Genomic DNA, 25,116 nt, shown 5'->3' with positions numbered 1-25,116 from the left:
AGGGATCAAGGAGTCCTATCCCCTCGTCACCTGCCCACACAAACACCGTTCTTTAAATCTTAGGGCTCTAAATCTCACTGGACCCCTTCTAGCTCTGTGCCCACTGCCAATGGGGCATGGCCTCTGTATTTACTGTTAGGAGAGTGCAGGTTTTATTGGAACGTAGGTTTTTGTTTGCTTGTTTGTTTTATATAAAGTGCACAAACCCTTTAACCGTTTGAACTGAAGAGATTGTGGACACTATATTTGGACACGTTGATGTATTTGCTGGATATTAAGCTCTGTATGATAGACATTTGGGGCCTGAGTCATTAAGGAGAGCAAGGCAAAAAAAGGAGTATGTTTGTTTTCTCCTGGACAAACCATGTTACAATGCAAGGGGGGAGGGGGGGGGCAAGTTAGTTTATTATTTTGCACGTAAGTTAAATACTGGCTGCTTTTTCATGTAGCGCATATATAATACATTATTTTTGCGCTGAAATTTAAAGTTTATCTAGGACATGCGGTACCCCAACTTTGCTTTGCTCTCCTTAATGACTCAGGCCCTTGGGTCTAATATGCTTGTGATATCAGTTTGTGGTTTAATTGCTGTTGCCTGCAAGTGTATAAGCAGGACAGAGAGGAGGGATGTGCAGTCTGACGGGGAGCAGATCCCTCTACATCGCACTCTCCTCTAAACCATTTATTTCTGCTGCTAATGCCATCTTAGGATTTTTTTCACCACCCCATAATCGCATTCTTTTATTTGCAGCGCACTCTGTTTCAAGTTTATGTAAAAGGCGTTTAAGGTTGTGATAACATGAAGTTGTCCAATCCTAGAATTGCTAAAAGTAATAAATACTTAATCAATAATTTACAATTGATATTTTATTACAATAATCCTATGCTGTACCCTCCTACTTCCACTTTATTGTCGTTTCTATAATCTGGAGAATAGATTTGTTATAAAAAGTAAAGATCTAACCATAGATAAAGTATATTTGTCATGCAACATATTTCTGTTTGACTGTCATTTACAAATAGGAAACCCATGCTAATGCTTCACCCACCAATTTAATATAAGTGGTAATCTGTTCCCTATACATGAACCTAATCATATTAGATAAGTCAATAAAAATTAATTTGCAACTTATTGTAGGAAACGTTGCCGAAATATATAGGTAGGTTTTTTGTTTTGTATTTTGCCAGGGTTGCCAATCCTGTTTTGTAACAATGGGTAAGTTGCTTTGCCCTGAATGTCAGAGCAGCATTCGCAAGTTGCTATCTTTACATTGCCATATCTCCCATAAACCAGTACTGCCCAGCAATGTAGTTTAAGAGCAGATTTTTGTTATCTTCTTTACCAGTTAGTTGTATTAAAGGAAAAACAAACCTATAAATCAGACTTCTGACTTGGATACATTTATCACTATATATCCTGCAGGCAGGACCTTTCATCATTCTCACATGTATGTAAAATAGATACTACTTATGAAAATTTAATTTGGGAGACTTTGTTGCCCCCGCTTAACAAATGTTTTAAACAGAATAATAGTGAAAAAATAGAAACAGTATGGCAGAACTAGAAATATATAATTCAGTTTTTATAAAGTACATTACATAAAATAAACACATTTTCATAACCTCCTTCCTGCTAATTTTCTATGTTGGACCTAAAGGCAGTTGCACAAAGTATTTTTAGCACATTTTGCGCTTCTCAAAAGCAGCTGAACACTTAGATTGCAAGCAGACTAATGTATTACTGCGATGACAACTGATTACTCTAATACTGCTTCACACGCTGATAAAGTGACAGTAATATGACACCTTTCTCCATCATTTATCATAGCAGCGCACTGCTAGTGGATACAGTGGACCTCATTTACAAAGTGCATTGGTTTTGCACCATTGTGCATGCTTGTCCCATCCAGTGCATATTGGGGTACATGCCTGCTCTCCGGGGACCCTCACACAAGCTGGAAGTCTGCAGATTGGTGGGAAATCCTGGAGTGGGTTACTGTTGAAAAGCCCAGGCTGCTTTCATTTTAAAACCTCTACTTTCATTACATACATTTGTCATAAACATAAACTGCTCAGTTTACTTTTATTTATGGTTTAAATCAATCAGGAGTGTCCATTCCCCCGCTCTTTTTTTTTTTTTTGAGTGGGCTGCACTTTGATGGAGAAGTACACTTTTCTACTTTCTCCTTGCTTTGTCCAGGAGAGGGGCGGGGGCGGGGCGCGGCCAATCATGTAATTTTGGCTCTGCCCCCCGCGGCGGAAATGCTGTTTTGTTGTTGGACTGTGGCCAAAATTACGCGATTCACCGCAAATCGCATCATTTTGGGCTGCCAGGTGCGGGAGATTTGCCAGCTCTCCCGGGAGTCCGTGAGAATGACCTGGATTTCGGGAGTCTCCCGGACATAACTGCCCTCCTTCCTGTCTCCCACCTACCTCCCTCCTCGTCGCTCTCCTCTCCCCCCCCTCCTCTCCATCTTTGCCTCCGCTCTCCCCCTTTCCTCCTCCTACCCTTGCGTCTCTGTCCGTCCTACCCTCCCCTTAGATTGTACGCTCCTTCGAGCAGGGCCTCCTCTCCTCCTGTTCTCCACCACCTTAACTCTGCTCTCCAGCTCCTTGTCTCTTCCGTGAGGCCCTTCTACCCCTCTAGCTACCCCGCTGGGGCTCTCGCCTGTCATCTAGCTGTACTTTGAGCTTCCGAGTTACTGTGCTTTTTGTTAACTGTTCCGTGATGTCTCACCCTGTACTGTATTTCTGTCTGTCCCTGTACGGTGCTACGGATACCTAGTGGCGCCCTATAAATAAATAAATAATAATAATAATAATTCCGGGAGAGTTGGCAAGTATGTTCTAGGTGCAATTGTAAAATGTATCCCATTAACAGTGCCTGAGGCAGAACTAGCGAGCTATGAGCCCCGATGTGGGGAGGCAGAGAGGAGGGAACAGGGGCCCCATTATCTTCATGGGCCCCGATGCACCTTCTGCACCAATGGTAGTTCCGCCACTGAACAGTATAGAGACAAGATCTCTGGCAGTTGCTTTTCGGAAAAATAGTTGTGCAACAGCCCTAAAATACATCTTTATCACCCCTATTTATCATTCAGATAATCTCACTCCACAAAATGAAATCTTGTTATCTTGTTTTTGCACTGCTCTACAAAACTAGGATCGAGGCAACATTTGCAAACAATGAGCCAAAAGTAATGGCAACACTGATGTATTTAAGGCTTGTGGCCCTCTGACTTTGCATTACTCATCCGTGACGCAGCGTGTCAGACACCATCACATCTGATAGCGAGGTCTTGTGGACAGGCAGGTCAGCGGAGGACACAGTGGGCAGACAAAGTCCAAAAAGACAGCACCGCAACCCAAGCGCCCGCAAGTGTAAATTAAAAAGCTAGTGTGCATGGGGTCATTGTAACAGACCTTTTGAGGACTGCATACCCTGATATTCCACCAGTGATTGTCACGATCTGCCTCTGTCTGCACTGCAAAATCTCCCTTTTAAATGCTGCTTGCCTTCTGCAGCCCCTGTTGGTATTGAACGGTGCAGTAGTTGTGTTTCATTTTATGTGTTAGCAGCAGTACCAGAGTTGCTGCTATTGTGCCTGCTGCTTGTCCTTAGGCGTTAATCTTGCTGCACTAATTATCCCTTGCACTTGGGTGTTTCCCTATGTATACCTGTCACTCAAAGTATTCATTGCTGGTCATTGTTGTTGCTTCCATTCTGCTGTGCTTCTGGGTTACTTGCTGCTTGGGATCTCTCCATACCTCCTGCTTACCTGCATCATCCGTGAACCTGGTATTTACTTCTGCATTTCCCTACTAGATCCTTATTACACCTTCTGGTTTGTTCTCTTCAGCAAATAAACATTGTGTGTTTTCATCATATCCGTGGTTCCTGCATTGAACCGTGACAGTGATTGCACAGAGTCTCCCACGCAGGTTCGGCAGAACATGGTAAACCCGGTAAGTGCGGCAGGAGGGCGCCCTTCGAGCCTGTCCGCAACTTTCTCCCTTAAGCACAGAGTCCCTGTTCAGCCCTGCAGTAGGGATTGTAGGGTCAATCTCTCTGCTTTATTTTATACCTTCATTTACTATTTTTTATTTATTATAATTTATTTATGTAGCACCAGCATTTCTGCAGCGCTGTACAAGAACAGTAATAAAACAAGACACTTCGTCAACAATCAGACAATGTTAATATCAGTCTCTGTTTAGCAGGGAGCATTGTCTTTTCCAGTCCTTTCCCGCAGACTGTGGTCGTCTTCCCGTCACATTACTGGACTGTTATATTGTTTTCTTCAAGGGCTGTATTAAAGATGTTCTGGTAAAGTAAGCATAACATCCTGCTTTAACCATATCCGTTGATAGAAATCAGACCAAGGTTCATCACGTCTGCATAAGGAAGTATAGCGTCTCACAGTGAAACAATGCATCCAAATCTTATTTACATACACAGCAGACGTTTGTAATTGTACTTACATGGAAAAACGTTGTGGATGTCCTATGTAAGATTTCCAGTCCTTAACGAGTATATATGTTATAATGCGTACATGAGTGGTAGTTATGAACAAAAATTTCAAAACTATACTGTGAAATATCTGCTTAATTTTTCATTCATAACATTTTGCGTGTTATGGCAGCGGAGTCTTCCTCCCAACACATCGCACAGCAGAGTGACTTGTCCGTAGTCCTCCAAGCTCTACTAATATTCATAATTTCCGTGAAAAGTGATTTTACACATACAGGACGGAATTACATTTTGTCGGATGGTGAAATAAAAATGGAACTTGAAGATTATGTGGGTGGAGCTTTGCACCTTTTGTGAAACTTAATTGGTGTGAAATTTTGTCCAACTCTAATGAGCTTCGGTTTGTCTCCTGCATGCATTGGCAATAATTAGCACTGACGTTGCTGACCATGATCCTGCTAACCATTACGCAACTGTGTGTGTGTGTGTATGTGTATATATATATATGTATATATATATATGTATATGTATATATGTGTGTATATATATATATATATATATGTATATGTGTGTGTGTGTATATATATATATATATATATATATATATATATATATATATATATGCACACGCACACGCACACACACACGAACACTTCTCCCGTTTCAATACCAAGAAAGAAAAATAATACAGAAAAAATAAAGATAAGCCATTGTAAATGTATTTTTGAACTGAAATCTCTATTATAAGGGTAAGCTATATAAGGCAAAGAGAAGCACAGGGTTTCTTGGTTGATTGTAAGCAGCTTTGAGCAATAAGCTGTGTGTTAATGCAGGCTTTTAACAAGTCTTTCAATACCCCCCAGACAGATTCTTATACATTATGTTCCAAAAACTAACCACAGGGAGTTTCTTGTGTGCTGTAATTTTACAGGCTGTACTTAGCATTCATAGACATTTTAAGGCAAGATTCCAATTCAATTTAATTTTTTTTTGTTTGCAAATAGAATAAGAATAAAGCTTTTCTGCAAATATTAACAAGCAGGTTATTTAAGGACGTGCAGCATCAGCGGAGGGTATCACAGGCTTCTACATGTCCCCTGCCCCGCCCCACAGAAGGTGCAGATTATGTATGGGGCCATCATCATCATCTGCGTTTATTTATAGGGCTCCACTGAATCTATAATGAGTGGACAGATCTGTCTAAAACACACATGAACATGAATACAATGATGAATCAAAACACAACCATGGATAGTCATAAGACAATAATTACACTACTCAGCAGCCATTTTGCATCTGACATGATATATAGCAATGTCCATGTCATTTTGTGTGTAGAATCCAAATATACCTTCAGAAATTTGATATCACATCAGGCTTTTGAGATATTTTGAAAAATTTAAATTTAAAAAGAAAGGTATTTTATTCACAGTAAGCACTCGGCAGTGCTTGTGTGCGCACTCGGCAGTGCTTGTGTGCGCACTCGGCAGTGCGTGTGTGCGCACTCGGCAGTGCGTGTGTGCGCACTCGGCAGTGCGTGTGTGCGCACTCGGCAGTGCGTGTGTGCGCACTCGGCAGTGCGTGTGTGCGCACTCGGCAGTGTGTGTGCGTGTGTGCGCACTCGGCAGTGTGTGTATGTACTGATGATATTGGTTTAATGACTGAGTTTGGTGTTCAGCACAATACTAGTGAGTGGGACTGTTTGTTGATTCCTCAGAGTAGTCTGAAAGCAGTGTTACTCCATAATGGGAACTCCCTTTAGTGCCTCTGGCCTATGCAATAGACATGAAAGAAACTTCTGAAAGTACGGCGGTGGTGTTGGAGGGAATCAAGTATTTGGATCATGGATGGAATCTTTGTTGTGACTTAAAGTAGTTGCGCTGCTGTTAGGTATGTAAGGTGCACTAGTACTGCTGTTATCTGCAGGACGCTGGGACCCTGCAGTGATAGTGGACTACTGCTGGCTCCTTTATAGAGAGACCAATGAGACCCTGTACAAACGGAAAGCGTCAACCTCCTTTTGCTCTAAAGCAAAGTGACTTTACATTTTATCCTTTTTTAACAATTACATTATGGCTAATTTGGATTGTTAGGAGTTTCTGAAGTTTAGTGTTTTTTTTAGTTTTTAAATGTTTCTGTAGTTTTATTTTTATAAATTATTGTGATGAGAGTATTTTAATTCTATAGAAATTAATTGAAATTTTCACTTATCGTTTTCAGATATATATTACCGCTTTTGTTATTTGTGTGTATCTAATAAATGTGACATTACAGAGATAATCTGATTTTTTTTTTTTTTTTTTTTTTTCTCCACTGAATTCAGCATCCCTAAGTTAGGTGAAAACACATTCACATGCCTGACACAGAGAATATTTTAAATTTGAGTGATGTTACAGCTAGTACAGGTAGAAGTATACATTACATGCATGTGAGTAAACAAACATTGGACGTAACAGGGGCATATGAGATGATGCACGAGACATAGGGTAGAGAAGACCCTCCCCGTGAGAGCTTACATTCTAATGATAGAATAATATGCCTCCTAGAGTACATTATAAGTCACCCAGGACCATATAAAGGCTTGAGCCCACAGCCAGAGTGCTTTTGTATATGTCATGGGTTTAATATTCAGAATAAATTACAACATGGGGTGTGCTATCAATCTTAAGAAGAAAATAGAAACATTGGGGAAAAAAGTTAAATATGTAATATGTGCTGTGTATCTGTACTATAAATTTGCAACCTATAATATAAGTTTAAACCAACAATATCCCCAAAAAAAGACAGGGGACTGGAAATTAGACCACAATTAAAGCTTGTTGCTCTGTTTTCTGCATTGAATGGAGACTGGATCCATTTATTTTCACCAAAATGATGCAACATTGCTGTATAGAAATAGTTGGGATTTGTTTCCACATATTGAAAATAAGGCTCTTAATGGGTGACTAAGCAACAAATGATTTTTTTGGCTTATTGGTTTAACAGACTATGGAAACAAAACTTGAATGCAGTAACGTGTTTTTTAACCATAGTCTCATGGACCAAAAAATAAGTGATATACAATATAAAGGCTTTGTTATAGTAATGGAGAGATGGAAGGATGCACCATGGTAATATGTATACCAAGTTCACCTGTGCAATGTCCCATATAGGGATCCAACTATTAGAGGCTTTTTTTGTTTTGTCTTTAAATGCAAATATGAATATAACAATCATTCTCTGTTCTATAATGTTACATTGTGTTCAATATGCCTCGTAAAGCAGTGTAAAATCACTTATGCCTTCAAACACTATATATATATTGTAACTGAGTAACAGAACCATATTTCGGTCCAACCACTGGTAAGTGTTATGCTATCAAAGCAGTAGAGTAGGAATGAAATGCTATTATGGTCACTGCTGGTATGACCAAATGCAAAGTAAACCTTTATTGAAAGATTTGTAGAATATACGATTATTGATGTGTTAACGGCACCGTGGCCTAATGTTTTAGATGAATTTGATATGGGTCTGAGCGCATTTGTCATCAGTTGTCATCTTCTGCTCCTGTCTCTCATTTTGAAGTGAATTGGAAAAGAACAACCTCTAGCCGATCAAATAATCAGAATGATCACAGCAGAACTTGCTCAGGAGTATTTCAGGAGATATGTGCTGACTATGACAGCACTCTCCTCATTTGGAGAGCATAGAGGAGGCAAATGGTGATGGGGAGAGGAGCAGCACAGAGTAGTGATGTGAGACTCCCATATTAAATTGATTCAAAGAAAAACTGGTGCCAAATCTAGTTCTATATTCAATGAGGTTCATGCATACACGTTAAATATATGCAGTAGGATATCACTAATGGAGATGCAAATAAATATATTCTTAATGCATGGCTTCCCAAACCTTTTATAACTGTTACTCATGTCTAAATGAAGGTGATCCTAACAATCTATAGATGAATAAAGCTTTGATTAAATGTTTGATGATTGTGAAAATTACAAATTTGAATATTTGAAATGATAGATGAAAATTAACCACAACACAGTAACAACCAACATACTCTTTCTGGTGAGAGATTGTAAGTTCTTAATATTCAACCCTTTCATGTGCATTGATATTTATAATTCTAGAGATTTTAGGATGTATGAATAAATTCAGATATTGAGAAATATATATCAATGAATGAATAAATTGTAATTCACTTCATGGGCTATAATTTAATCAATTTTAATATTACTATTTACACTACTATATCCACCTTTTTCACAACATGACTTAGACAGATATATCTTTTAACAATAATTAAAATATGGGGGGGGATCTGTGAGAAAGTAATCAATTATTATATATACACTTGTTTAGTGATTTAATAAAGAGTTAGAAATGTAATAATTATAATGTATATACTAGTGGATTAGAGTGCCTGCTGTGTGCAACATTCTGGTCTTATAGTCTGATTATAACTGTAACTCACACAGAAGACTCCACTTAAATTGCCTTTTTTATTTTATAGGTAACTTTTTCCCCAATGTATAAACATAACTATCTGGTTTATCACAGATCTGTATATTATCCAGATTCCAACGATGGTCAGAATTTCATTAATCCTTTTCCATCCGTCTAGTTCTGTGCAATCCACACGTGATTTTGAGCTGAATTATACAAACGATGTCTGGTTCTGGTTCTGGCGTAATGTTCAATGTACTCATCACTTCCAAAATCCCAATAGGAGAAATACGGAGAATGAGACGACCAGGGTTTCTTTAGATTAGTGTAGCTCTGAAATGGTATAACTTGGTCACACAGCAGAATACATTTGAGCCTCTACTATATCTAGTTGACACTAAATATAATTAGGTTGAGATTCATCAAAAGTAATTTTAAAAAGTCTGTAAATAAAGTTTGAGAAACAAATTGGGGGAAATCCCTTCCCTAACCCATTACCCTCTCAGCTCCGTCATACATTGTCTGTGACCCTAATGCTACCTGCATTTATATACAAATACATTGATGCCACAAACAGACGCTCACTCCTAAGTCCCTGAATAACGCTCTGCCGTTCAGCATCTGTCCTCACATCCTGTATTTCTAACCTAACAGTTTCTGCATTCAGTACATTGTACCCATGAACAATCACTTTGGGGGAAACATCTTTTAACATTAAAATGTATACAGTAGTAACTTGGTCAGAATTTTGGATACCTGGCTAACTTATTTTAGACATACCTGGAGTTGCAACAATTGCATGAAAATGAAGTGATTGTTCCCATATCTTATAGCAAGAGAACACCTGTGTGATTCTACTGGTTGTATGTGGGGGTGATGGTTCCAATGAGTCTGAAGGAACTGTCCAGTTTTGGACATTGACCTGTCCTCTCCCCTGGTGTCCCATCTCTGGAGTCTCTCCCCAGGATCTCCTGTTACCTGAGGGCAGGAGGCCTTCAGGTCTGCAGTTTTCTTAATTAGGCCTGAAGAGTGCACTTCTGTTGAACTCTGTTGAAATCTACTGGACACATCCATTCCTCCTGGGCTGCATGCTCACAGCACAATGCGGCTTCAGGTGTTGGTTGGTGTGTGGACAACCCCTTGAGCTGTAAAATAATTTTTTTTTTAAAAAAACAAAAACACAAACTGGGCACCTCTGGCGCTGTATTATTGTACAGCGTGGCTCCATTTAATGCTCCGCCACAAGATAACTAAATATATTGAGTGTTTGACAAGCAGCGTCTCTTTATCTCCCTTAGAAAACCCTCAAGAATAAATCCTCTCCAGCCAACCAGTAAAAGATGACTTTTCTTAACATAAAATTATTAAAATTGTCACCACCAGCTGATGTCTTACAAGATAACAATTCTTCTTTTTCTAAGCTAAGAGTTACAAACTGCTCTCCAGACCCTCCCATTTCTTCCGCTGATGATTTAGAAAAAGCCTCTCCCTTCACCGCTCCGTCATTGCGAATCTAAAGCTCCAGTTGAAATATTCGGTGAGATTAAATACCGGTTGCGTTACATTGTTTTCAAAAGATTTTACTTTCCACACCATGTAATCACATATTAAACAATTACATTTAAATTCCTAGAGCAGATTCCAAGGCAAAGTCATTAGTCTCCATTTTTAAAGGATACATTTTCATTCTCCTTATTCACACTACTCGGGTCCTATGCATACAAGTGATGGGCTGTGATCTTTTCTGCAACGATCCTTAAGTAGATTATTATATGGAAATATGAAATGTGTTATAAAAGCTTTTATTGCAGGTTGTAGCTGGAGGGGAGCTATTCATGAAATGTCCCTGAAGCAGGTAAACTTAGATTTCCGACATTCTGCAAGAATAAGCTTGTCTCATCATGAGCATGTGTATGTATGGATATAGATATATTATAATTTATTCACAGTGACCATTGTGGGATATAATTTCATGAACCCCTCTAACTGTATTCCTTTCCATCTAATAGCTTGTGAGATAGGTGTTCAAGTGTATGCATGTAAAGTACAGCGAATGTTTCATTCTGCTTTATACTTGGAGCATCATGTTCTATTGTAACAACCAATTACTTATAAATATATGTGTTGGCTCAGTTATTAGTAGAAGTGAAACAAAAATTTGGTAAACAGGGGTACGAAGCTCCACATTTGCTTTGCCATCCAGCCTTGTGTTATGTTTGCATTTAGCATTTACATCCTATGAATAGAGCTTGGACATCTCACTAGATATTAACCGCTCACAACTTTGTCTCCACACCTGCATTTATTTTGTCTGTTTGATGCAGATTCTTTCCCCAAGTACTGTGAAGCCTCACAAATCAGTGGCAGCAATAATTTATTCTGCTGTGTGGTGTGGATGGGGCAAGACTGGGAACAGTTGAGGCAAACATCCAATTGCTTAAATGTTTGAAATATTGTGGCCAAATGCATAACTAAGCGAATGTTCCATGGACCAGCTTTGAAAATGTTACTATACTAAATGGTGTCCTCCTTCTTATTTTGACTCAATACTTATAATATTCCCTCTTGTATTATGTTCTGCTTACAAACTCCTTCAATCCACTGTATGTCTCTTGTCCTCTCTGCTTGTAGTGTGAGAGCAGAACTCCTCTCGACCTTCTTCCCCGTCTCCACATGGTACCCCAATTATTTGTTCTGGTATCATAGTAAACTCTCCTTGAGTAGCTGCTCTGAGTGTACAGAGACGGTGACCGGTAGGGAGCATTACACCTGAATGCTATTTCCATTGCCCCTCGTTAGCAGAGGGGCTGCATAAGTGGTGCTGTCTTGTGATAATTGACTCCTGAATATGCTGCATTCTCATCGGTGGAAGTTCTTGGAGAAGTCCATGAGAACTGTGGCTAGAAGCTTTATATTTATATGGTCAACCTTCTGAAACGATTGGAATATGTTGAGCATGGTTCTGTACAGCTTGTTGCCATTGTTGCCATATGCTGAGCACTGTTGGCTTTGATGGGCTGTGCACAGTTTGTTTACCAGCGCTGGAACTACAACCATTGTAGGTGGTGTGGTGGTGGCTGTGGGGCCTGCAGGTGAGGCTGCTGCCTGCACCCACTATTGGCACAGAGAGTGCGGTAGTGAAGCCCAAGCACAAGGTCAGCAGAGGATGGACAGCATGGCTGGGGCATTGCTTGCACAGTATCTACAGGGTATGATATGCTGGTCACAGCAGCACTGAGGTCATCAGTTCGATTCACGACCATGGCCTTATCTGTGTGGAGTTTGTATGTTCTCCCCGTGTTTGCGTGGGTTTCCTCCCACACTCCAAAAACATACTGGTAGGTTAATTTGCTACGATCAAATAGACCTCTCTCTTTTTGTCTGTGTTTGTTAGGGAATTTAGACCGTAAGCTCCAATGGGGCAGAGACTGATGTGAGTGAGTTCTCTACAGCGCTTAGTGGCGCTATATAAATAGCTGATGATGGTCTTATCATCGTTTTTACATAGGTAATTTTTTCATTATTTATATTCTGAATCATACGGACACTCCTTTTAAAGCTACACTCATTGATTTTATAGTTATTTTGTATAATCCGTCATCAATTGTTTAGTTCCATAGTTAATCAACCAATAAGTGGGGGGGGCGCATTCTCAGAGTTTCTGCTCCTAGCTTTTGGAGAGCATTTTCCGATACTGAAATGAGGATTTAGTCACCTTTACAGTTCCTTGACCTGTATAAAAGCACTTGGCTTGATGTCATAGGGTCACAGAATTCTGCAATGACTTCTAATTTCCTTATTGGTCACACTTTATTCCTCACAGAGTTGGTGCTTATTGACGCAATCCACTCAGTTTTTATTAGAAATACTTATGTGCCCTAATAAACTAGTCCTATTTCTCAAGCTGTGTATAGTATAAACCACCTAGTTAGACATTTACTTCTCTATACAGATAACTACTGTGTCTATGCCAGGTACAATGTAGGTCTAGATTCAAAAACCTTTCCTATAAAATAACATAACCTAGTCCCACCGAAGCAATATATTGTGTTCACTTGCCCATTATCAGGACATGTGTCAGTGTCTGCCAATAAAATCTCTCTGGAGAGGTGACCTGTGGACTGCAGGTTTGCCAGATGCTTTACTTTCAGATTATATTGTTTTATGATTTTTAGAGTAGATAGTGTGGACATGTTTTAGAAATGTGATTTCTTTGTATCGATTTAATGCATTGCTAGGGAAATATTTCACCGAATATCTGTGTGACATTTACAAACTTGGAGTATGTTTGTCTTTTTTTTTTACAGCAACAAATAAAAGGATATTTCCTCTAGTTAAAGGGCACAAAGTACTTGGTTGCCTCCAAAACATAAAATCTGTTCCATCTCTGTGCTGTGTATACTTGCATTGCTTGATTAACAAGTTATTATTTCATTTTGTTTATGGATGAAAAGCTTATGGGCAAGGAGCTAGAGAATACTTAAAATTCATTCCATGGTCACACTGAATTGCAATAAGATGAGAATGAGCACTGAGAACAAGCAGAGACAGACTGTGAAATTGCGTGTGATTGAAATCATACTTTGACTCTCATTGGCTGCAATAAAGATTAAGTTATCTCTCAGCCTATGCTTTCTTTTTTGGAATTTTCTTTCTATTAAACCAACACACACACAAAAAAAAAACAAAGGTCATTTACTGTGAGCAAACACAGCTCTGCTGTCCTCCAGGACACAGATCCCTGCGTTAAAAGCACAATGCAAGAATTAACTTTGTAATGCAAGACAGTACTTGGGTATATGCACTTCTTAGGGAAAATATATGATCGTCTATGAACACTGAGAAGCGGTACAGGCTCAGGGACAAGCACAGGTGGGGGGATTCCAAATGTAAACTGTAGAGAATAGGATCCTTCACAATTGCAACACTGGATTTTATGGCGTCATTGTACACCTTTAGTAAGATGCTATATCTCATACTGATATTTGTGTAGCTTCCATACAGTATATTTTGCGTACACATATGTCATAATCACCCACGGAGCCTAGTTTCCATGGGCGTCCCACATCTTAAAAATGTAATCCTGTCCCCATTTTTCAGTACTGACCAAATGCACAGCCATGTCCCTATTTTTTGGGCATATTTAGTGCAGTTCGTAGCATTTATTCATCATACCTAGGCTCCATAAGTTAATATTTATTTTACAGTATTTAAAAGGCAAAAAACCCCCACTATTAATGTATAGTTGTATATTATTATCAAATGACGTAAACATGATATGATGGGGATTGTAGTTTTCCAAAGGCTGCCGAGACTGTTGTGTGTAAGCTGCGTGTATGCACCAGCTCGGCAGCCTGGTGTCCCAGGAAACTATTTTACATTGTTGGCAAGTATGGAATATTGTATATGAATACTGCCCTATTATAGTTTGAGACTGCACTGTACAATAAATGGTGTGAATGTATGAGTTCTGCATCGCCACTTGGTGGTCAAAAGTGTTACTGCAGCTTTTTTGTTCCATTCTAAGCATCATTTGGACAATATTAATTGGCTCATCAGGCACTTGCTAATCCCCCTCTAAACATGCCAAGTATGCCGTGTCTATGCTGTGCTATGAGTTTTCTTAAAAGTCCGGCACCCTCTCAGAAGTGAAATCCTTTTGACATTATTTATGATGTTGTCATTTAGCAGAGTGTGAGCCATTACACTGTTATAAGTTATACAGGGGCATATTTATTAATGACAGCATTTTTAACACCAGCTCTTTCAATCCTTATCGCAAAGATAAAGATTGAGTGTATTTATTAAAAAACTTCAACAGGAACAGCCGTCACAAAAGACGGCTGTTCCTGCAAAGACCCCTCTTCTAACTATTCTATGGTCACTATCACAAAGTGACCACCTTTGTGATAGTGACCGTCAGGCGGGGGCTGGCAAATCTCAGCCTGGGGGGCTTACAGGCGGCCGCATCACATGACACGCGATGCGGCCGCCTGTGCGCTGGCGCATCGCGTGTGATGTGATGGCATCCACGGGGCGGCGGCCGGCCCAAAAAGCGGCTAGACTGAGCGGCCCGGTGGGGCCGAAGCCCCTCCGGCCCAGCCCGCCCCTGGTGACCGGAGGGGAGAGCAGTTGGATGCGGTGAGGTATCCGAAGGTCCCTCTACCGCAATGCTCTACCCATACCGCAGAGCTGATAAATTACACATACAGTAATGTACGCCAGCCTGAGCTGGATTTTTGTAATTTGTGATAAGGTTAAGAAACTGATCCATAATAGTACTCTCTGCTATATTTGCTCGGTCTACAGGATTACATCCATGCTTCCTTTTTGGTGTGACACTCACTGAAATAATTGTAGGAATATACCCACTTTCAGTTCTTATCTCTAAGACCTATCGTGTCAGGAGTCTGAATAAACATTTGTTAAGGTGGCCATAGAGTGATCAAGCTTAGCAAATTGGTCTGGTTTTATCCATTGTGTAAAGCAAAAACTCTGTCCCTGCTGGCTAAAATTCTCATCACAATCTTGTTTTTGGACATGTCTTAATATCAGATTGGCTGACGACCACATCTACGTGCGTATGGTCACTGATCACCCACACTACATAGGACCCCCTGTCACCTAGATCTTTGGGATAATAGTAGTGAGGTCAGAGGTATCCAGTGTAGTACAAAAAATAATACAAAAATTACAATTTGAGTTTCATGGGGAATTTATTGGACTTTGGAGCACACCTTAAACAAATGTCACAAGCAGATCCTATGTCTGATTTGTGAATGGCCAGTAAAAGCTGTGCCTACAGATGAAGCACGTTACCTAGACACTTAATACACCACATCTGTGTGTGCCATGTCCCTTTATCCCATAGCTGTGGTGATTTCCATGTTTGGATACACGCTCGTGCAGTAACTAGCTGCAGGGCAGAAAAATGCCAAGAGCTTCTCTGTGCCAAGTTAGAGGGCAGCACTTGCTTTGCAAATGACCCCCACTTATTAACAGCACTAAAGTCTGCAGCATAGTTCTCATTTCTTAGCTAAGAATGAATGTCAGTTGTGAATTGCCTGTGGAGTGGACTGGAAGAAAGACTGTTACATTGTGTTTTCTTTGGCACTAGGCAGATGAGCCAGACTTAGTTGCAATGCTTCCCTGGCCAGCTGTGCCCCAGTTTTCTCATCAACTCGGTCATCTGCCTTCTCCACTGAGGTGTCATTGCTGATTTACTTAGATGTTTTGACCTTCCAACATCCCCACAAAGTGCTTGACCTGCAGCAGTTAGCTGTCAGCACAGGATGCCAGCAGTATTGTTCTGCACATAACAATACTCCCAGGATTTCCTCTAATAGCTGCTCCTGCCTGGATGAATGTGCGAGGTGTTACCACAGTACTGCATGCATTCATGATCTCTGAAGTTGCTGGAGTGAATAGCTGAAGCCTGGTCAGCTGACAAGCCCTCTCCAATCAGATAAGCTGTGATGTAAGTGTTTAGCAGCTGCTAGGATCTGAATTAGTGTGAAGAAGTCTAAGGTACAGTGTACTCTACAGCCTACACCATGGCTATGCTCTTGTGGGAGAATTAGCAGGACCTGTATACTCAGCAATGGATGAGTCTAGTATCCTCAGAAGACGAGGACTTCAGGTATGTGCCACAGATCTTTATATGCTCATTTATTCATGTACTTTCAAAGTTCCTGCTGGTTCCATTCACTGTGTTCCTGGCTGGCAGAATGAGAAGGGATTCGTACTCCGGCAGTCTGTGCTCTGGAAGATTGCATTGATCGCTCTGCATGTGCTGGCTCTTACACATCACTATGCATTTCTCTAGGTTTAGCTACCATTAATGTATAATAATGCAATTTATATACTGCTTATAGCTCCTATTGGACAGTCTGTCTCTGGAATCTATGTAATGTTCAGTGTTCTGGGGAGGACTTAACTTTGATAATGCTGCATGTATGAAACACACTGACTTAAGATCCTTATGTCTGATCATTTCTTGCTAGTTATTGAACAGAGCCCATGTATTTTACCTGTTGGAAACAGCATGCACCCTGATACAGTGTAATTCCAGAAGTGACTTTTCTTGCAAACACACTGACTAGCTGATTTGTTACTTTTTTATGATTATTTTGAAGTTAATGATGAGCAGTGATTGTTTCCTAGACAAGGAGGTGGGAAATAGTCAGATGTATAGAAGTGTGACGTACAGACTACAAGTTAAGAATAAAATAATGAATATATATATATCAAAATCTCAAAATGCCTGTATTGTGTGTTTTGTGATTGAGGGGGCAGTTTGAATTATTTTTTCAGGAATAAATCACTTTTTTTTTTTTTTTTATTAAAATTTGACCACTTGTGTAAAAGAAATGTCTGACCTTAGGGCTCTCTTAAGTGTGTTAGTTTTTATTTATTTATCTTTACAGTCAGTTCATATTTCATCTAATCAATGCAACAGCAACCTTTTATAGCTAAGCAAAGTATAGCTGGTGATTTGTTTACTGGTGAAAGTTGGAATGGTTTGTGCTTCTCCTGCAGTACAATCAGCATGTGTTCCTGCCAGTGTATGTGTCTGCCATTGTGCCATACTTCCCAAAACAAACACATCTCTTTCTAGATTGTCACACAATGCAGCACCCAGAGCTGTGCAGGGGAGTAAACAATACCACTTTGTTGGACAAAACAGCACAATTTACAGTTTCAGAAGTAGTTGGACATTTTCATCCTGTCGTGTCAACTATTTTCTGAAATGTTTAGATGTGATGCTTGAATCACTGTGTCTGCCAGATAGAACACTTGATTCATTTAAACAACTGGGTGATGTCATTGTGTCACTGAGTTTTCCCAGGAAGCGGGATTGTCAGCATATTCTTGCACATGGCCAGAGCTTCAGTTCACATCACCCTCCCAGTCTGCTCTAAGTGTGTGATGGTCTGATCGTGTCCTGTTGCTGCACGCAGCTTACTTACACATGCCATCACTGAAACTAGTGACAGCTCCTGTTTATATTCTACAATACAATTGTTTTTCTGCACATAGAAATGCTGCACTATGTTTTGCATTTACACAATTTAATATTTTAAAACTTTTAACATTTTATATCGCTGCTTTTTTTTCTCCTCTCCCAGAACAATACATAGCTCTAACATGGATAGTTAGATAATATTACTAGCTTTGTGAGTCTGCAGAGTGAGGTGTGCAGGAGTTATCACCAGGCGACAACAGCTGTGCAAGGGTTTTGTATGGTCAGTGGATCTACATCTGCGTGGTTTCCTGATCTGTGTGTGTGTGTGTGTGTGTGTGTACATATGTGTGTGTATATATATATATGTATGTATGTCTGTGTATCTATCAATATATCTATATCTATATATATATATATATATATATATATATATATATATATATATATATATATATATATATACATATATGTGTGTGTATATGTGTGTGTGTGTGTGTGTGTGTGTGTATGTATATATATATATATATATATATATATATATATATATATATATATAACAAATTACTGTATGTACACACAGACACCATTATATAGCCATTTACAAGGTTACAAGGTAAGGCAGCACAGTGGTTAGCATTGCTACAACACAGCGCTGAACTCACATACTCAAGTGCTACCTGTCTGTGTGTGGTATGGAAATTGGATTATGAATGGGGCAGAGACTGGTGTGAATGAATTTGTAGCAACTAAGCGTGACCGAAACGGCTGCCTCATCCTCTGCAACCATGTAAAGTGCTTTGAGTCCTATTTTGAGAGAGAGAGAGAGAGAGAGAGGTGCTATATAAATAATTTTTATTATTAAATTGGTTCTTTATATCCCTATGATCCACACAGATTCTAATGTGGTTTTTATTTAGTTTTTTTTTGAAGGGGTGCTTTCTGTTCTGAAATATATCTGGTCACGTTATACCTGTGAATGGTGTTTTCAGTATTTTACAGGGTTATCCGCTCTGCCTGACCCAATAGAAAATCATCTGCCTTTCTGCCACTGTAACCTACCACACACATACATACACCTGGTAAATATTGCAGAGAGTCTGTGGACTTCTTACACCAGTTCTTACTGTATGGATGCTCAGCAGGCATCATGTTGGCTCCATCATCCTCCACATCACTATTTATTTATATAGCGTCGCTAATTCCGCAGCGCTGTACAGAGAACTCACATCAGTACCTGGCCCGTTGGAGCTTACAGTCTAATTCCCCTAACAAGCGCACACACACACACACACACACACACACACACACACACACACACACACACACACACACACTAGGGTCAATTTGATAGCAGCCAATTAACCTACTAGTATGTTTTTGGAGTGTGGGAGGAAACCAGAGCACCCGGAGGAAACCCATACAAACTCCACACAGATAAGGCCATGGTCGGGAATTTAACTCATGACGCCAGTGCTATGAGGTAGAAGTGCTAACCACTTAGCCACCGTGCTGCCCATAGAGCCATTGTCAGACTGGGGCATAAAGGGCATCCAGAGAAACCAGGGTCCCACAAAATAATACACTGCCAGAGGCTAATAGGCGAATAGTAGGAAAAGCTGTTTTTTCATCTACATGACAATGTTGTGGAATATTGTCAAATATATATTTAAAAGTCCAACTTAATAAAACTGTGAAATAGTAAATATCCTGTGGGTGGTGGGTTGGTTCCATCTCTTATTATTCGGACATGTCACACTTCCTGACGGCGGCTACTTTCAGACAATCTGTAATACTTTCACCACAATATCTGAACAACTTGGGCTTCACACTTTAATACTATTCATACTCCTGTTTGTACGTCAGATTTAAAGATTAGTCCCTGGAAATGTCCCTATTTTTTAGTACATTCGACTATTTGGATGTATTCTTATTCCCTGGGCTTTATCATTGAATATTCAGAATTATGTATTCACAGATTTTTTTTAAACACATTACATTATAACCACAGTTGGTAAAAGCACTACAGGGGTACGTCATCAAATTGTCCCTGGAAGTGAATCTAAAGTTTCGGCAGCTATGTCATGATGTGTGTGATCCTGTTGCCCCTGGGGCCTGTAGCCTCCCTATACTGTTCCCAACTATGGACGCTTGAGACATGGGTGGGAAATCTCTACCCAGTAATGATGGATTGTCCACCCCAGGATCTGTAGCTGCTGAATTGCTCACAATTCATTCCATAGTTCAGGCTATATAATACTTCTACATAAACACTGACTTGTCATGTCTGGGAAGATGAGGCCCAACTCTACAATACATTTTAGTAGTAATGGTTCATTGGCGTACTGCATGATTTTAAAGGCAAAAGTTAAAGTAGGCCAGAAATTGAACCACTGGCTCATTAATTTTGACTATGTTCAATTAATAATTCACTGAATTTGTTTTCTGTCAAAAAAAAACAATGTTCAGGCCAGAAATCAACATTTATTATTATTAATAATAATAATAATAATAATAATATTATTATTTATTATTATTATTATTATTATCCCCTTTCCCAAATTTTGTGGTTACTACTTTTTTTAAATCACTTTTTTTTAGTAGAGTCGCTCGCTGGGAGTGTTCTGTGCACATTACATATATTTCTCCCGTGGTTGAAAAAATAAATTGTGAATTATTCATTGAACATAGTCAAAATTAATGGGCCAGTGGTTCAATTTCTGGCCTACTTTAATTTTTGCCTTTAAAATAAATTTGCAGGAACAATAATGTTTGTAAACTTTGTGAAAATAGTGTTGTCCGGAAAATGCAAAATGTTGTTTGGTATCTGAGTCTCCTGGGCTGTGATACCTCAAGCCTGCATGAGGGTATATAATGATGGTCTGCCAGGATATCACCCAACCTTTGTCCCTCAGGCACTGGTCTTATTTGATAAATACAAGTGTGGGAGATGTTATCACATAATGACAGGGACAAGACAGGTGTGTGTGTGTGTGTGTGTGTGTGTGTATGTGTATGTGTATGTGTGTGTGTGTGTGTATATAGATACAGAGAGATATAATAATTTTTTTCCTTTTTTTTTTTTTTTTTTTTTTTTTACTTATTTTATTTTGTAAGTTTACTGGTAATTAAAAAAGAAAACTGTTTTGTCATACCCTGTGTCAGTGTTTTTGGCACATATCTACCTGTTGCCGGAGACTCCAGCTGACCTATGTCCTCTGTGTGTATAAAAATACTATTTTGGTCTTTCAGTTTCCCTTTCCGTATCCCGTATGCCAGATCTTGGCAGACAACCAGGGCACTTCTGCAATCCATGAGTTTAACTGCTGTTATTCCACCGTAATGCAGGAGAAAAATTAATATCTATCCATTTGCAGTTGCATGTTTTATCATGTGGGGGATTCTCATAATAAAATGTTGCTGGGTTCCCCTTTAATATCTGTGTTTTTTATTATAGTTTCTCTCGCCGTCTTCCACCTCTCTGCTCACATCCAGTCGTCTTCACATGCTATGCAATTACCATTCCTGAACTGCTGCCATCATATAAATAAAGCTGTTTACAGCTGGAATAAAGAAGTGACTTGAGCACGATTCTCTTTTCATTCCTTTCCCCTATTGCTAATGATGTGATACCACAAATAGACATATGTTTATGTTCACATGTAGCAAGCTTAGTGTTTACATTTTTTATGTCACTATATTTTCCCTGCTGCACTGATTCTCCTAGATGTGTAAAGTGCCCATTGCACAGACTCCCAACATCATACTAGCAGGATCAGTAGTGTTCCTAAATACTTTATTATGACAGAAGTTATTCACAAGCTTGCAGTTAGTTATTAACCACTAACACCACACCACAGAACCAAGGAATTAATGAATACACATGCCTTGATTTGTTGTTAGCGATATGGGCAGCACGGTGGCTCAGTGGTTAGCACTCCTGCCTCACAGCACTGGGGTCATGAGTTCGATTCCCATGGCCTTATCTGTGTGGAGTATGTATGTTCTCCTCGTGCTTGCGTGGGTTTCATCCTGCACTCCAGAAACATTCTGATAGGGCAATTTAATAGCAGCCAATTAACCGAAGTCTCTCTCTGTCTGTGTGTGTGTGTATGTGTATGTTAGGGGATTTAGATTGTAAGCTCCAATGGGGCAGGGACTGATGTTGAGTGCGCTGCAGAATTAGTATATAAATAGATGATGATGATATGCAAATTGTTGCTTGCTTGCCCCGAGTGGCCATACAAGCATCTGTAATTTCTGTTTTAGTAGTATGAATATAGCCAGTAATCCAATTTTCAGACCTCATAAATCTATAACACTAAAGGTCATTTACGCCTACTTGCTTACTTATACCTATCCTGTGGGAGGAGAGGTGTGGAAAGAGGCGTTTTTATTACAGCATTCATGCTATCAAGTGGGTGGAGAAATGTGTATGATTACTGTACTCAATGTACAAAGGTGTGCAGAGCTTGTTGATATTATTTGCATTATAAATTGATTATTACAAGATAAATGGAACTTACAGGATATTGGTAAATATGAGCATATTTAAGAATGGCATACATGCCAACTCTCCTGAAAAGTCCGGGAGACTCCCGAAATTCGGGTCAGTCTCCCGGGCTCCAGCGAGAGCTGGCATTTCTCCTGCATCCCGGAATTCACCGAGAATCGCGCCATTTGACGCAATTCTCGGTGAATCACGCCATTTTGGAGGGCGGGAGGGGGTGTGGCGAGGCCAATCGCGTCATTTTGGCCCTGCGACGTAAATGCCGGTTTCGTGGGGGCGGGGCCAAAATGCTACGATTGGCCCGCCCCCTCCCACCCTCCAGTCACGCCCCCTCTCCCGGAAACAAGTTTCCAGAAGTAGGCAAGTATGCTGAATGGGTAACTAGATTCAGCTACATGTAGATAACCCAACTCTTTACAGATACAATATGTGTGTGTATGTGTATATAGAGATAGATATACATAGATAGATATATAGAGAGAGAGAGGTGTGTGTGTGTGTATATATCTATAGATAGTTATCACTGGGCATGCTCTACCATCTTTCCTCCATACGGGACTACACACTGTCACGTTACTGCAGAGTATTGTCTGCTCTTCCAGCTCCGCCTAATCCGCGAGTCTCCCAGACATTCCGGGAGAGTAGCCTATGCATTTACAAAAGTGCATCTCCCACCGTACGGATGCAATTTGTGTCTGTTTTTGCTCACATGCTTTCAGTTTTATACAACCAGCATAGACTTATCATGTGTCTGTGGGAGTGCACATTCTTCTCCTCCTTGGAAGAGCCGAGTGTTTGTGGCGTTCCTTGCTGACTGCGAGCTAGATGTATTTATGAATAATATAGTTATACGCATACATGCAAGATGAGATTTCATTCCATGGAACAAGATTATACAAATGAATTCAAGAAGTGGAGAAGCAGATTAATTGGGGAGCTGCCTTTATTTTCAAGGGAATGTTGGTTACACCTTCTAGGTACTCGTTATACTGGAAAGTACATTTCTAGACTAATTTCAACCAGTGTAAAAAAAAAACAACAACATTCTGATACACAAGTGATACATGTAATAGACAGTCCTAATGTCCCCTAAGTCTCTCAGATTAATTTAAGATATATTGGGCAAACCAAGTAGTATTTTAGGAGGAAACCAGATAAATCTAAATTAAAGGAGGAATGGTCCCCAAATGGTTCTAGGACGAACTTAAGAATTGTTTTCACTCTCTTCACAATAGACATTTCCAGTCTGAATCTCTCTCACACTATATAGGCACAGAACGACTCGGTAGGGGGAGTCTTAACCAGGGTTGCCAACTCTGAAATAAAAAACAAGCAACCGCTTAGTGAAAAACAAGCCCAAACCAATCCTAAAAAGCCCCAAAAAAAGCCCAACTTACAGGGGACCGTCCTTTTCTATAACATTAATTTCTACACTGAATCTCCATTTAGAAAACCTTTATAAACACGAGGACACATTTATACACTGATATGGCAAATGAAAAAGCAAATGCTGTAATTTAGGACACTGGTATGTCTATCCCACACAGCCCCATGATATAACAGTATAAGCAGTCTTCTGACATGAGCAGCTTACTGAATGGGAGGAGAGGGTGTTATATAGCAGTGTTACCTGCTATAAGTGCAGCGATTGTGTGTCTGTCACAGCACTTATTTCAGTAGGTTGCTGTAGATCCGTCTTCCTGTGATTTATTCCACGTCCTCCTCTGAATCCGCCCACCCACAAAGCGCCACTTCATTGGAGGAATTCTCTGCACAATCCGCCCATAAAAAAACAAACCACTAAATGCACCAATCACAAAATGGTAACAGAGAAAAAAAAAAAACCCAAAAAACGATTATGCAGCCTGAGGACTTGGAGAACGTGGCCAAGCCCAAAAACAAGCTAACCGCGGCATTGAAAAAAAAACCCTGCAACTTCACAAAAAAAAGAATACTTTCCAACTTTAAAATCCTTCTCTCCAGGAGGGAGTGTCAAGTGGCAGATGCAGGGTGTGTGGTTACTTATATTCGCATAGAGTTTCCAACCATGTGCTCACCAGCCTGGGCATTTTCTGCTATCATAAGGGACCCAACATTGCAGGTTCCCTGTATAGCCTGGGGTCTGTTTCCACTCAAGCAGGGGAATCCCACGGTCGTCCACCTGTTTTAGTGGTAACTAGCTCAGGCTGTCCTGTGGCACATTGAGGAATTGTTTTGGGGAGCACGCTGTCTGTATTTATTTTCAATGTTTGGGGTTTTTTTCCCGATTCATTTCAATGGGGCTTCTTCATGTAGTACCCACACTGGAGAACCTTTGGACTTGAATGGCTGTTGAAGTGAATGGGAACAACTCCATTCTTTTACACGTGTGCAAACGCGTCCAGCACATATCACATATAACACTGGGTACACTGCATATCAAAGACATGCACAAAAACCATGAAAAAAAATAAACGCACAGCAAATAAAAAACGATGTCAATTAAAATGAGCTATAAGAGGTACAGTATTTCTGCATGCAGATGAAGGTGATAATTGCAGCAGTAATAGCACACATTAGCAGGAGGCCAGACTGTGAACGTTGGATGTTACAAGGCCTCAAGGCAGACATTAGGACGGGAAGATTTGCATTTGTCCTACAGCCTCCAATTTTATTGACCGGGTGTTGTGCTGTAATACTGAGGTAAATGCTTTGCGCCCTGAAAGGGTCACGCAGTGTTTCTAATTGAAAGTTTTAAAGATT

At 39.9% G+C, this 25,116-nt stretch overlaps 1 protein-coding gene across 7 annotated transcripts in view; it reads left to right on the top strand.

The window, feature by feature from the left end:
* MAST4 (microtubule associated serine/threonine kinase family member 4) overlaps positions 1 to 25,116 on the top strand; it is a 592,623-nt gene that overhangs the window by 377,893 nt on the left and 189,614 nt on the right. Inside the window, exon 1 of one of the 7 annotated variants that reach the window (XM_075182624.1) lies at positions 16,411 to 16,541. The exons of the other annotated variants lie outside the window; for them this stretch is intronic. Coding sequence (XP_075038725.1) covers positions 16,503 to 16,541 — 39 coding nt within the window. The 5' untranslated portion in view covers positions 16,411 to 16,502. Of the gene's footprint in view, positions 1 to 16,410; positions 16,542 to 25,116 lie in introns of those variants that run through there. 7 annotated transcript variants of the gene reach the window in all.

Source organism: Mixophyes fleayi, chromosome 1, assembly GCF_038048845.1.
Source record: "Mixophyes fleayi isolate aMixFle1 chromosome 1, aMixFle1.hap1, whole genome shotgun sequence".
NCBI lineage: Eukaryota > Metazoa > Chordata > Amphibia > Anura > Limnodynastidae > Mixophyes > Mixophyes fleayi.
The sequence above is the reverse complement of the archived record's forward strand: the minus strand, read 5'-3'. Positions and strand labels throughout refer to the sequence as shown.